At 38.3% G+C, this 15390-nt stretch overlaps 1 protein-coding gene across 1 annotated transcript in view; it reads right to left on the bottom strand.

Annotated features, from left to right (window-relative positions):
- The window catches only part of WDR64 (WD repeat domain 64), a 78223-nt gene that overhangs the window by 21155 nt on the left and 41678 nt on the right, over positions 1 to 15390 (bottom strand). The window contains exons 12-14 of the mRNA XM_049830711.1: positions 5006 to 5132; positions 2645 to 2793; positions 551 to 674 (exon numbers count right to left, since the gene is read on the bottom strand). Coding sequence (XP_049686668.1) covers positions 551 to 674; positions 2645 to 2793; positions 5006 to 5132 — 400 coding nt within the window. The remainder of the gene's footprint in view (positions 1 to 550; positions 675 to 2644; positions 2794 to 5005; positions 5133 to 15390) is intronic.

Here is a 15390-nt window from a genome sequence, read left to right on the forward strand (position 1 = left end):
AGTTTGCTGCAGAATTCAGTGTAGTACTTGTGTATTGGAGAGGTCTTGTCACATTACCTAAAACTGATGCACCCTAAACAACACACATGAAAAATTCAGGAAGCATGTAGATGTATACATTCTATTGTTCAGTGCCGGCAGACACTATAAAATTGAGCTTAGATACTATAAAATGGAAAAACTACTGTTCTCCATCTGCAGCCGTTTAGTTACAAATCTAGGTCCTAAGCCCTATGAGGACACATATTTTCAGACCAAAAGCTTTGAAGTTAAGTCCTCCAGAGAGCAATAGGCTGGAGAAGTACCAGAGCCCAAGGAGCCAAAAATCACCTTTCTATGAATCACCTATCAAATAAAACCCAACCAAAGACACTCCCCTCTGCCCTCTTCCCCTGACCAACAGGTGTGCATACTTCCTCCCACCTTGACAGAAAGCTAAAATTCATTCTTCTGTCACTGAGACAGCCAAGGCAAAGAGTTCTGTCTGCTCATGTAATACGTCATTTTAAATAAATATAATAAAAATGTGGGAATTATTTAATTGCTTTACCATCACATGTCCCAGTAGCAAGATAAAACCCATTTATTTCAATGGCTGCACAGGTCACTTCAGTATTCAGCCCATGCGCATCTTCAATCTGATATATTTGATATCCTGTTTCTAGGTCCCAGACCTGAAAAAATAAGATGGTATTTATTTGTACTACATCCTCTAAAACTCATCACACCATGTGTTCCAGTGTAATTGGAGAAAGATGGATACTTTCAAGAGCAAATTTTCACATCCCGTAAAATAGGTTCTCTGTTACAATAGCACACTACAATGTTCTTTTACTGAAATACTATCGTAATTTCCCTGAAAATATCCCTCTCCCCAGAGAAGCCATTCTGGCAAGGGGAAGCTCTATTTAGTGTGCTATGAGAAAGACCCTTGTTAAGTCAGGGAGACTGTTGTTAAATATAATGAGTTTTTACTGTGCAAAAGCAAAGAAATCTAACCTGAAAGAATGGTTTGAGCTACAATTTCTATGCTGAATATCAAAATCAGGCATTTCATAAACATTAGGTCCAAAAATGTAGGAACAACTACATTTGATCATCTTCTAATCTTTTTAGGAATTTAAGCAATGCCTTATAATGAAGTACCGGTACAATGTTTGGTTGCTGTAGTGGGATAGCTTGGATTCAACTAGACTTATGAAGTAGCCACTCATCTCATATGGACTGTCTGGATCTGATTTTCTGCAGCACCAAGTGCCCAAAACTATCTTGTAATTGTAATGGTGTAGTAGCCATTGTGGTCTAAGGAAGGCACAGTTTACATGAGAAATAACATCTTTACCAAGTGTGTAAAAAGAACAAACCTTCACACAAACAAGTCTTTCTCCGCAGGAATAGCATGCATCACCAGTTGGCCCAATAACAGATGCTACATCTCCCTATAAATCTTGCCATCTAAACCCATCAACAGGTGATGAAAACTTCAGGTCCTCAAGACCTCTAATGATCATTGTCACACTATTAATTACACCAGTAATAATTAATTTTATTCATCTGTGGGTTTTCTGACACTTGCATGGCAACTATTTTTAGAGGTTCAAATGCAAATGGTAGAGTTAATAGGCAAGTTTAATCTTCTTGTTAATGTTTCAACACAAACAGAGCTGTGATGAAAGGTGATAAAAGTGATCTCCATCACTTTATTTTTCTTGTTAACTGGCTATTATATTCAACACTTTTCCCTCACTCTATGACTTGAAATCCTTAAGGCTCAGAACAACATGCTCTAGGAAATAGTTTGAATGAGAAAAGGATCTATAGAAGGTCAGCGACTTGGCTGCAGAACTGCTAGCCAAATAGAAGCAGATCAGACAAAAGAATAAGCAACAAAACAGGAGGAGAAAAGGTCAGGTTTTATAGTTTAGGCACACTGTATATGCCAATGAAAATTTTCAATTTTAGTGAAGGGATCTTTTTATCTGAGAGCAGCACCTTTTACACAGTCCTGTTTTTACAAAGTGACTCTTTGCATGTTTTATACCAATCCATAGAATGTCTAAAGTACACATTTATCTTCTACTAAGCTGACTGGGACTCAAGCACTTCCTAAACTTTAAAAAGAAGCTTATGAGGTATGCCTTCTGAATTGAAGAATAATGTGTAATTGTGCTTGCGTGAATTGTTGATTGGATGCACAGATTGACATTATGGCAGTTAAAATTTTCTTTTGTAGCTACTAAATAGCCAATGGACTTTCACTAGTATTGCTATACTTGCAAGAATCCATTGCAGGAACAGATGAAGTCTACCTGTTCAGCCAAAGGAAATAAAATTACAACTAAATCCAGTAGCTCAGAAGCCTTGCTCTATCTGCCTGGTGCTTGCAGTGCAATCATGTCAGTGCAGGTTAGGGAAGTAGTTTGTCAGTGCAGGTTAGGGAAGTAGTTATCTGAGAAAAGTAACGTTGCTGAACCTGAACAGTTTATTCATCATAGATACCACTTCCCTGGAGAATATGAGCACAAACCCAACACTTTGAATAATAAACACTAATCACTTATCTAATTGCCCAGTAATTTATTTGTAATAAAAAAAAAGCTGACACTTTTCTTTTTCAGTTGAAATGGTGGCAACTTACACTAACCTTCAGTATTGACTCAGAGCAGATAGTGAGAATCTGGTGAAAAGCCCTGTTATAAACCAGAACATTGATGCTTTTCTCATGTGTCTGTGGCACCTGTTTCGTATCTTGTATCATATGAGTCAGGGGATAAATATCAATGACAGTTGAACCTGCACAGGGTGAGAGGAGTGAAAATATATACATATTGTGTAAAGTACCGGTTACTTTCCTTGGATATAAAAAGATTTTATGTAAACCATAGGGTTCATTTGAGTTCTTCTGAAGAGGATAAGGAATTTTGTCTGTTTCTTGAGAATATCTGTTCTCTAAATCAGAAAACATTCACACATTCACACATGCTCCCCACAAAGCACCAGTTACAATGGCCAAGTGTTTATTTACTTTAACCACCTGCCCACCTTTGACAGGACCGATACCCTGACTCCAGATCATTAGGAGCCATAAATCCCTCAGTCCCAGAGTGAGTTGGCATGGAATGGAATGAACCCAAATAAATAAAACTCTAATTTGCAGATATATCACTAAAATAAATTCTGGTATCCACTTTCTTAGAGATAAGGCAATTCTATCTGCAGGCAGTGATGATGTCTTTCCAGTACCTTCCTTCACAGAGCACTGCAGGTCTGAGTGGCGTTTTCCAGACACCTTCCAGTGCTCTCGGATCAGAAGGGTTGCAAAGACAGTGAGGCAGATGGGAACAACAAGACAAAAGAAAGGACATGGTTTTTACAAGGCAGGCTCACAAGCCAGACTACATATGCAGCCTCCTATTGCAGTTCCAGTATTACTACGGTTCTACCAGCAGAGGAGCAGCAGTCAGCAGTGAGTATGCAGCAAATGATGATATTGCCTAATACTTGGCATAAGTCCAGGCATAGAGGCCAGCAGCTTGGAAAAAGGCACAGAAGGAAAGCTATGGCAATATTCAAATGAAGCATGAAGGTGAGCCGTGATTTATGGATGTTAGTGAACTAATAACTGAAAATCTGCTCTGTAAAGCCAGGTACGTAGCAATGAGAATTAATTTGCCCACATATAGCCTCTGTCTCTTGCCCTTTTCGGGGGCAAGGATGCATTCATTTAGCCTTTTAATGGAATCATTAACAGAGACCAGGACAAGATTTTTACAGATATTTGGGCACTGCTCCAATCATTGTTTATAAGGGCAAAGTTACCCCATTTTGTCAAGGATTTATCCATGTAAAATCCCTACGTTACTAAGCCTTGAAAATCTCACTAACTTGAATTTGAACTGAAGATCATATCTGTAGCCTTTAGTGATTAAAAATCTTTAAAAACTAGACTCAGTAAGATTCTTGGCATTTTTTAAATAAGACCAAGAAGCTTAACATTCTTAAGCTTCTCAGTGCTTACCAAATGCCTAAATACATATAACAATTTGTGGACTCTAGTCCAACATACATATTCAGGCTTCTAAAACAAGTTTATTGCCACAAAGATTCAGCAGAAACCGCCAAGTCACTGAAAACAAAATGTTTCACAATCATCTCAGATTTGACAGGCTTTGCAAGCTTTGTGCCTTGTTTCTAATCCAAGGACAGAAAAAGCTGTCTCCAAAGACAATGACCTTATTTGCCTGGTATGTCTCAGGCCTCTGTAGCCCCAGAACAGGTTCAAAGCTGGTTTTTTTCGGTGACTATGTCTTTGGGGCAGACAAACCCTGCCAGTTTGCAGAGTCTCTGCATTAGATACAGAAGGCTAACATCCCTAGTGACACCTGCGAAGAAGCTCTGGTCCCTCGGAGGTTCCAGGCTCCCTGCTACAGAGTCAGGAGACAGAGCCCAGAAACCTTGGGATGAGTTCCCACAATATTTTATTCTTCATCAATTGGACAGTGCACCAGTTGACACCACAGACTGTGGGGCTCCCTGTAGCTACTGAGTTAAATAAGGAGTTTGAATACACTTGTGAGGGCTCCACAGAGACTATACTTTGCTGCTTTGATCTCCAACTGGGAGGGGGGTGCTAGAGGAATAGTTAGGGAAAGATCAGCAGTTTACTAGCTTTCAAGAAATGACAAGACTACAGAACAAGATCTGTAGTTTAATTTTCTAAGGAAGGCTCACCTTGCCTTCAGAGAAGCCTTCTTCATTTCCTTTGGTTCCTGCTGTTAATTCCCATGCTGCATATTTTCATGCATATTTCTATATTGAAATTAGCACCATATATAACAAGACCCACTTTAAAAATGGTCTTAATGTGCAAATACCCTTACCTCCCAGTATTCTGTACGTCTTATATGCCTTATTCCTGTACTCAACTTCAGTTGTATGTAATCATAAAGGAAATTGCATTCTAGGAGAAGGAGCATGCTCTCACACATCAACTGCAGTAACATACCGGTGATAAGTGTGCCACAATCATTGTCAAATACCATGGCAAAGGTCTCCATCTCTCCAGGACTCCCTTGATTATCATGGAAGACCTGCAGCAGTGAAAGGGTCTGTATATCCCACACTCTAAAAATCTAGAGGGAGAAAGAGGGGAGAAAATCTAGTACTGTATCATGATTGGATTTTCAACTACTTTTTGTTTATATGACAGTAATATTATAGCCTCCAATGAAAATCAAATTATTAAAGCATGGTACATCCCAAAATAAGCAAGACAAATATCAATGGTATGTTTATTCTCACTTTACTAAGGATAAAAGGCACAGAAAGGCTGAGTTTTGTAATCTTAACCTGACAAGTCCACAGTTGAACCAGGTCTCCTGAGAATTGGTTCTACTCAATGACGAGATGACTCCACTGTGTGATACTTTTCAGTCACATACAGATAAATGCCAATAGTTTAAAAGCTTCTATTTGAACTGGACTATCAAATGGCGTGCAACAGTACAAAGATAAATTTCAGAAGGTTCCAGATAAAGGAATTCCTGAAATGTTTGACTAACAGCAGATGTTGGAGCAAATCAGGATCAGGACACGCTGCAGAAGGATCATTTTTATGCATATATAGTTCTTACGCTCTCCATAAGCAAATGCTACTGATCACAGTTGGGGTACTATCCTGTAAGAAGCACTAGATATATTAGATATATTTGTTCTTACTTTCAGTTTTAACGGAAAACACATCACTTGCTTTAAATTCTAGAATTACTCATCAATAATTATATATTAGCAGAACTTATTCATCCTGCCTCATCAAAAGCTGTGTTGAACTTACTGCTATCCCATTCAAACCACTCTTAATCCTGCAAGAAATGATTTAATTTCTCAGATCCCATGGCTTTTAGTGTGGTGTAATTCCCTGCAAGATAATCTTACTATCCTCTCAAAAGTTATTCTGTTATCACATCTGCCTGCAATTCTTACTCAGCTGTCAAAACTGTGGTGAGTTTTATATAGGCATTTGAGCAAGTTATTTGTATTCATTCAATTGTGTTATTAAAAGGTGGGGCTGCATTTTTAACTGGGAGTGTAACACAAAGACACATGTTGGTACAATGGTCCCATCAGTACTGGGAGTGTTGTGGGCATTGACAAAAGTCGAATCTTGGGATGAAATGCTCCATTTAATGTAAGTCCCTAAAACACATCAGGACAAACCCATGAAATACTCAAATGAACTTGATAACTGAGCTGCATCTCAGACAAAAATTTTACATGATAACTGAGCTGCATCTCAGACAGAAATTTTACATGAATAATTCTGCTTCCTGTGATAAAGTCCCTGGAGGTCTTCCTCTCTCAGCTGTTCCTTATTCTTAACTTTGTCACTCAGTTGAGATCTCAGTGGCTTTTTTTAGGTGATCTTGATGCAGTTAGTCAAATTCTAACTTCATAGTCTTGGCCAGGAAGCATGAAGCAGCCAGCCTGCCCTAACTGTGGCTGGGCTGCTGTTTCTCTAAGAGAGCAATAATTTGGAGAGATCTGATGAGTTAAAAAAAAAAGAAAAATCCTAGGAAAACTCCTAGGAGTTTCTTTGATTCATCCCAGGATCTCCTGTTTGGTGACAAACATTATGGTAAAGGTAGGTCCAAGTCCAAAGATATCTGCAGCAAACAGCTTGGGTGCAGTTTCTTGTGTTATATTCCTGAAAACCTACTTAATTCACCCACAGGTAAAAGCAGCTGTGTTGATATATTAACTTGCCCGTGGTGGGAAGACCATCCGGTAAGCCTCTTGAAACCGGCCTGAGCATCTGTCCATAAGAGATCGAGCATTGTAACAGAAAAAGAAGCAAGCAGACCTGGGACAGTGTGACTGGAAGTTCATTTTGAAATGACTGTTTTTTTCTTTCTGACTGATTTATTAGACAGTACAATGACTGGCACCTTAGAAAAACTTAAGAGAGATTAGCCAGAACAAAGAATGTAGAGCTCTGTTGGCACTTTCGTATAATTTCATAAAAGTTTTAATGACATAAGCTACTTGCTAAGGCCATTAACAAGTTGTGTCCCAGGAAATGACTTACAGCCAGTCTTATATCAGAAGTGCTAGAAACTACTGTCTGATGTGTAACTCAAATTCAGCAGTCAGAGTGCTATTGACCTAGAAATGCTAGTGACTGGGAGAAAAAAAATGGATTAAATTATCATTAAAGACATTTGATTTGCAAAGTAATTGCTTTTAGCTTATCTTGCCTAACACCAAACTAGAAATCTGACAGGAAGAACTCTGAGATAAAAACAAGAACAGTCTGTCAACTTCATAAAGAAAACTACAATCAAATTCACTGCTGACAACTCAGAAAATTCAGTTCTGTAATATTACTCACCTTTTAATACAAAGATATTTGAAAACCTAAAACAGCCCTAAGAAATACTTTCTCTGCAAATTTGGGATTAGATCATTTAATGTCTGCAGAGTACCACTTGTATTGTCCATTTGATCACATAAATGCTTAAATTTTTTTCTTTTTTTTTCCCAATATAACTATTTCAGTAAAAATTTTCATTTTACACCTACAGAGAAAGTAAGTGGTTTCCCAAATGACATACAGCAAATCACAGACTGAAACATAACCCACAAAATTTGACTATTTCAGCTTTCCTCACCATAGCCTATTACCTTCTTAATTTTGTTATTTTTCTGTTGAATAGAGCATGTGCCAATTATAATTCACAGGCATCATGTCATGTCCTTAAAAATACTTTTGATAATGGGGAAGACTTCACTTGTACATATGTTCCTATTATGAAAAGCTGATTGCAATTGCCAGGAATTATTTCTTCCAAAGACACACACTATACAATTGAGAATGAATGTTTGTTTCTCTGGATGTTATAAAATGTTGAAGTGTCTCTCTTTTTTTCACTTAAAAGAGGATCTCAGCATAGAAAAAACACTGTTGCCCAAAAAAAACCCAAACCACCAAACCAAATAGAAAACTGTTAACTGTATGCAGAATAAAAATAAGTGAGACAGTAATGGATGGAAATTATTCAGGGAGATACACAGATTTTGAGATTATTGGAATTTCCTTCAGTAACCTGATTTTAGAGGAAGTTACAGTGGATCCAGCAACATTCTGAAAAGGGAAGAAAAGAAACAGGTACATCAATCAGTGTTTAAACAGATCACATTTGGCACCAGAGAGAAGTTCATAGATAAGTGTTTCAGAATTTTGAGTAGAAGAAAATTGCTCCTGAATATTTTGTTTGTTTTCAGGAAAACTCAAAAGGAAAAGGCTCTAAAAAACTTCTTACAGAGACTAAATTTTCTCTGAGACAGTACTGAGTTAGAAGAACCATGTCTATCATATTCCTCCGATAGACTTTTGATTATACTTCAGAAGTTTATTCAAGACATGCAATTTCTAAAGCATACAAAAAGAGAAATAGGCAGTGAGAAGGCCTGAAAAAGGAAATCTGGTTGAATAGAAAAAAATGATGAAACTGTTCATCCAGCTGACAGTAGACCAGCAAAAATAGGAAGAAGAATTGGTGATAAATGTCGAGAAATTTAGGGCAATGTTGCAGGTAGAACTCAGCTCAATTCTGGCACAGTCGCAATTACAGCATGTAAAAACAGCTGTAAGAGCTGAAGATTAATCAGAAGCAGGTACCTACGGAGACACTCTAGTCAGGTGAAAAGAGTAAGTCACTGAACAGAGATATAATGACCTTTCCATAAACATCACCCTGATCTGTTACAAAGTTAGTGAAATTATACAAAACAAAAGACTGACAATTCTAATAAACTCATGGACTTATTCAAGTTAAATTGGCCAACAATTGAAACATGACTTTGACATTTTATCAAAGCAATGAGAAGATTATTTTACAGCACAAGTGAATATAAGGAAGAGCCTCTTGCACTATTTCTTGCTGCTTGTTCAGCTATTAAGGCCAGTACCACATGAAGAAAATGCAGTCACTTAAAGTGACAGCAAAAACCTGGACACATCACAGCATTCATAAACCTCTTCCCTTCCTTCCGGCCTTTTTCCTTTCCCAGCCTGTGGGCAGGGATGGCGAGTTTACATAAACCACTGTTCCACATGAGTAACTCCCACACAAGGCATCGCCAGCGTGGCCGCAAGATATAACGTTGCTGCTGTTCATCTGCATCAGCACACATGACTGTGCATGAATTCATGCACAAAGAGTGGCAACAAATGACATGCTTATTTAGAAATTAGGAGGTGACTACGGGGAGTTGCCTTAGGAACGTTTTGTTAATAGTAACTTAACTGTTTTACATACTTATTGAAGAACTTCCCACAGCAGCCTGACAAATACCAGAAATCCCTGAAGCCCTCTGAAAACATATTCTTTATGGCAAAATGCTTCTAGACTGTGTCTTCTGAAATCACAGAATATAGACTATATACAAGCAAACATAACACATTAGGGACGAGAAGGACTGTAGAGAGAAGGAACTGCAAGTGCTTTATGGAAATAACCTCTTCCCTTCTTCCTGCTGTTTCCACCTTACAGGAAAAGCTAAGCTATACTTACAGCAACATGATATCTACAACGCTGGCTTACATTAATGAAAAAAACTTGTTGGTTCAGTTTGGGTGCTAGCAGAACTGGCCTTGACCCACAGATACACCTTTTTTAATAGTTAGCAGAGCAGGGATTCTTGCCTGTATTCCCACATTGTAGCCAGCCTCCTTCACGCAGTCAGTAACAGGCACAGAGGGGCATTCAAGGAATGCATGCTGCCTCTCTTTCCTGTCTCAGCTGCAACAGCTTCAGCAAACTACTCTGTTATCCTCTCCAGGACCGCAGTCTCGATCAATTCCCTCTGTTCTGGGGTGCTCTTCTTATGTCTTTCATTTTTCAACCCAATGGCAAAACCACATAGTTACAGATGGAATTTCCACAGACACTAAGCAACATTGGGAATCAAATCCCTCCAGTATTCAGTGTGAGTTCTCGCCAAAGCCTTAAAAAATTTAAATTTGTATATTTGCATACATAAACAATTTTCTCTCAAGTACCACCTTCCTTCAGGCCCTAAAACTCAGAACATAGAAAAAAGCCGGAACTGTCATTTCCATCGGGTCTAAAGCCTGTTTTATGACCATGTAAAAACACCCTTCTCTTCTATTTTTCTTAATACACACAAAGAGACAGACAAAGAGCAAAAGATTCATCTTACCAACTAAAATGGGAACAGCAGAGGGAGACAGAACAAAGATGGGATATAGAACAAGACAAAATTGGTAAATAAATATTTTATATGCTCTCAGTACAATAAAGCTCAGGCTTGGGAACACTTATCTCCTGCTGGATTGTTATGAGGAGGCCACTGTGGAAACATGCTTTAACTTTGGAAGGAGTGAATCCTCTTCTGCCCCTTTCTGTCTGTAATTAACTGAGATAGAAAAGGACTAAAGAGGTCCAGGATTTGCTGACAATCCGTCTCCTCCCGCTGAAAGATAATCCCTTCAAATTACTGCTAGTTAAGAATAAGAAAGTGACCTTAAAACACTGCTCTAAAGAAATTATCTCAACAACTCTCAAGAGAAAACAGTAACTTCCTTTCAGTGCTTCCAAACTCTCGCATCCTGCTGATACTTTCTGTAAGTTAAGGAAAATTTGTTTTTTGAAGAAGACAACTTTCCTCAGTTTTACAGAATGGTGTTGCTGCAAGTCCTTAAAACAATTTATGAAAAAATACTTGTGCACGAAAATCCAAAATCCAACCAATCTTGCAGCAGAAGGAAGTTGCACTAGCCACAGCATTCACTGTTGGCATAGACAGGAAGAGTAAGCAACAATTAAAGTTGATTTTCTGTTGAAGTGTTAGTTTATCTGCCCCCTATTTGCTACAATGTTCAACTGTTTCAGGGGGTCATTGAAGGCTCCAAGGTCTACATGAAAAAAATTCACGAATTCACACAGAACATCTGAGCCCTCAAAGACAAAAATCAGCAGGCATGAAGTAAAGGTCAAACTGCAGTTCTGCTTGTTGTGTTATTTAATAGAGTAAGTTATCTGCAGAGAGTGCCATTGTGTGTCTTGTGATCCCTGAAGGTGATCCTGCAAAGTACTACAACTCCCTGTAGTTATTAGAAGACTTAGGAACAAATTGATGTCAATGGGATTACTTCTGAGGCTAAGGCAAGGAGGATTTAGCTCTAAGCATATTAATGCAATGTGGTGCAGCAGATGGTACTGTTACTAGTGCCTTATTGAGACAGTAATTTGGCAAAGTTCAAAATTATGAACGTTTCAAATCACTTCCTCAGATAGTACCATTAACCTGGTAATATATAAGGTTACTTTCCTTTTCCCGAACGTGGAGGAATGCTGGAAAGAAATCAAACTGGGTTTATGCAATAGTGAGTCTAATTGTATAGTAATGAGCCTGCAGGATATTTCCTGGGTGCTATGCAATGACTGAGAGTCTATAAAGGCTCTGTATGTCTGTCTCTGCACTGTGTGCTGACAATAGACCTACCTGACCCCTAATGCAAAGATAGAGTAACCCTCAACACTTCTGGAGAACAGTTTCAATGGACATTTAGATGGTGTGTGGGTCAGAAATATGAAGTTAGAGTTGTAGGACAGAGGTGACTGCCCATGAACACCTGGATCAGAAGAGCTCGAAAACCATTCAGGTTCCTCTTGGCAATCTTCTGCCAATCTTAGAATGATGCTCTCACCTTAGACATAGTGTTTGAAGTAATTTTCAGGTATACAACACTTCATTTATATTTTGAAGATGTCCTTTTTCTTCATTCCCCCATATCAAAATAAGCAACCAGAAAACTACAGGTCTGGAAATTATTTTTAATGTATCTTAAACCCTCGATCTCAGTTTTTGTTAGAAGAACTATAGAAATCAGCACAGGCTGAATGAATATGGATCTTGCTCTGTTTCCATCTGCAGCAAATACAGACTATTTAATACTTTAATGATCAAGTACTTGCCCAGAAACAGAATATCTAATGGATCATTTCCTTCACGCATAGTGAGAATACAAGAGGACAATCCATTCATGAAGAAAATTTGTGCATTCTCAGATGTGCTGAGAAACAAAACATCATTTTGCAAAGATGCAACCATAGCTAGGACAGATATTTTCCTCAAACAGTCTAGCTGCATGCTGGTTGTAAGCATGAATGTATATTATACACCATATATGTCTAAGAACTAGAGAAGGAAAATGTACATATGAGCCATACATTTAAAAATGGTTCTAATCCCTTTTACTTTTTCACAGAATCACAGAAGGGTTGAGGTTGGAAGGGACCTCTGGAGGTCATCTTGTCTAACCCCACTGCTAAAGCAGGGCCAACTAGAGCAGGCTGCCCAGGACCATGTCCAGATGGATTTGGAATATCTGCAAGGATGGAGACTCCACAACCTCTCTGGGCAACCTATGCCAGTGCTTGGTTTCTCTCACAGTAAAAGAAGTGTTTCCCGATCTTCAGACAGAACCTCCTATGTTTCAGTTTTCATTGCTTCTTGTTCTGTCACTGGGCACCACTGAAAAGAGCCTGGCACTATCTTCTTTGCACCCTCTGTTCTGATATTTATATAGATTGATGAGATCTCCCTCAAGTCTTCTCTTCTGTAGGCCAATTTTGTAGGGTTTTTTTCAGACTACCCAAGTGATAAAGTAATTTGAATAATGGAAAATGGATCAGGAAATAACAGAGAATTGGGTAAGTTACATGAAAAGTCCAAAGAAGAATATTCAATATTCTGGAAGGATTATGCAATATACGAGGAGAATAAAATTCTTACTATCTGGGAGGAGCAAATAAACCAAAGAGAATAAGAGCATAGCAGCAAGGGAAGGATTAACTTTGACTTTCAAAGCAGTATATGAAAAATGGATCTGATATAGATGTGGCCACATAATTTCTGTGAAAGATGGCTGGAGCAGATTTCCCAGATGCCTCTTTTTCAAATTATCTAGATTAAATTCAATATTGTTGATATACAGTACATTCCAGTAAGAGCCACGATTAGCAGTGGTTTGACATAAATTAAACATTGTGCTTCCAGCTCAGCTGCTCTAATTTTTCGGGAAGACAAATGACTGTATTATAAATATATCCTTAAAACAATGTCATGTGCTTTCACAATAGGTTAGATAAACATCCACACTGACCTACACAGGCATTGATACAATCACCTGCTCAGTTCCAGACAGGCAAAAGACATTTATGACTTCCCACTGGGATGTTGCACAGCCAGTTTGCCATTAAGCAAATCTGGAGAGAGAGGACTGGAGACTGATAACATTAAGGTTTGAGTAAATTTGCAAAAGTCAGAAAATACAAAAATTAATAACATACCTCCCTTTATTCTCCCTGAAACACTAAAAATCAGCCCTTGGGTTCTGTAAGAATAAAACTAACATATATATAACAGAGTTAATTTAGTATGGGCAACTTTCAGCAAGAAAGTGTTTATTTGCTTGCATCAAGTTGGCTGCATCAGATTTTGAAGGAATTATGAATGGAATGAAACTCTGCCATGCCCCAGAATGGAGATGTGAGAAATCACCCTGTTTATTACACTACTCTCCTGCCACATGTAAATGTGTGTATAGCTCTTTCAGTATTAGCTGCCAAAAAAGAAATTACTTTTAAAGAGAAAAAGACCAAAAAACATTCCATTCACTAATGTAAAACAAGGGGTTTGTGTTGTTTACAAATGATACTGTACAGTGGTATAAAGGCTGGGAATATACTCCTTACCCTACCTAGCACAGCTGATCATCAAACAAAACTGAGATTGTTTTTACGCATTGAAGCCTGTAGGCTCAAATCTTGCTCACATCACTCACTTAAGTGGTCTAATTCAACCAAATCCACTACTGGAGGTGTTCTAGTAAAATCAGTGGAACAACTGGTGTAGCAAATTTTGGCTTACTGACTTCCATTGACAATTCAAGAAGTCTCCACTGTTGTAGTTGTGAATCCCCGCTCCACGCTAAGTGAGAGAGCGAGCGGTTATCACTGCTTCACAGCCTTTCAGTACAAGGGCTATGCAGTCTGGTCTCGTCTCTGCCATTGGCCTTAATCTTCTTGTTTCCACAGACCATCATGAGTGTAAGATCATCTTTCAGATAATGACCTGCTTCCTGCCACATCTCCAGGCTTAATAGACCCTGTCCCTATGAGTGGGGTTTTTTTCCTGATGCTTCCTGAATGCATTCAAAGAGTTCTGCAATACGAAAATATGAGGTAATAAATGCTTCAGGCAGCAGGATAAGAATAAGAATGGACAAACTAACTATAGAGAGGAAGGGGCAATGAAGGGCTGAGTGACATGAAGGAGAGGAAAAAAACCAAACACAGCAGAGTTTTCCTATGCAGCATTCTTCTATATAGGCTGGAGTGTCAGGTCAGTTTTCCATATTTCTCTACCCCACAGATTGCTCTCATATTACCATGCACCCTGTAGAACTACTTCTTCAGCTGACTGGGCCCATTTTTTAAAAAGGCTAGCAATTTATATTAAATTACAGTATTGATATTTGTAGAAAAATGCTGTAGTGCCAATGTAGTAACCAGGCAGATCAAGTACCTTTATACAGGACAGTCTTGCTTTGCCTGGCTTGAAACATCCAACTCATGTCATGGTTCATTGTCTATCTAGTGTATCCTGAAGCATTCAAGGATGCTGCTTAGCTGTAATTCCAAGTCCAAAGGTAGCACTTTTTAAAGGACTTGCATATTCTACCAGCATTTCTCTTCAATAAAAAAGATACTGTTTAAGTGCTTGAATAAACCGTATTATTTTACTTTGTACTCCCTCAGACCTAAGAGAAAAGGTGTAAAATAGTTATAACAGTGGGAAATACATCACTCATTCCTCTTTTTTTAACTCCTAAATGATACACATCAATGAAATTACAGCCACAAATCAAGAGAATAGGCTGTTGCAGCTATACTGGAAAAAGTGCTTCCTGAAAACTGGGTTAGTGGCTTCTGCAGAATAATTCCAATCAAAGAGTTATGTACATTTGTATTTACAGTTAAATACATACACTTTCACTTTCATGCCAATAACCTAATCTATGACTTCAACGTGCTGACACTTTAGCAAAGAGTTCATGTTTTATGTGAAAACCCGAGTCTGTATTTTGGTGCAGTGACACAAAAGACAAGTTAATACCTTCAGACAAATTTAACAGTACATTTTAGAAATATTTTCAACCAAAACATAAGTCAAGACAGACACACTGTAAGTCTAGTTGTGATGAATGAGGTTCCTGATGGTCTGTGGTATATAATTTTACACAGAGAATAGTTTGTGTTTGTGGGAACTCTCAACACAAGATTTGGAACATGTTCCTGTTAT

Source organism: Accipiter gentilis, chromosome 28 (genome assembly GCF_929443795.1).
Source record: "Accipiter gentilis chromosome 28, bAccGen1.1, whole genome shotgun sequence".
Lineage (NCBI taxonomy): Eukaryota > Metazoa > Chordata > Aves > Accipitriformes > Accipitridae > Astur > Astur gentilis.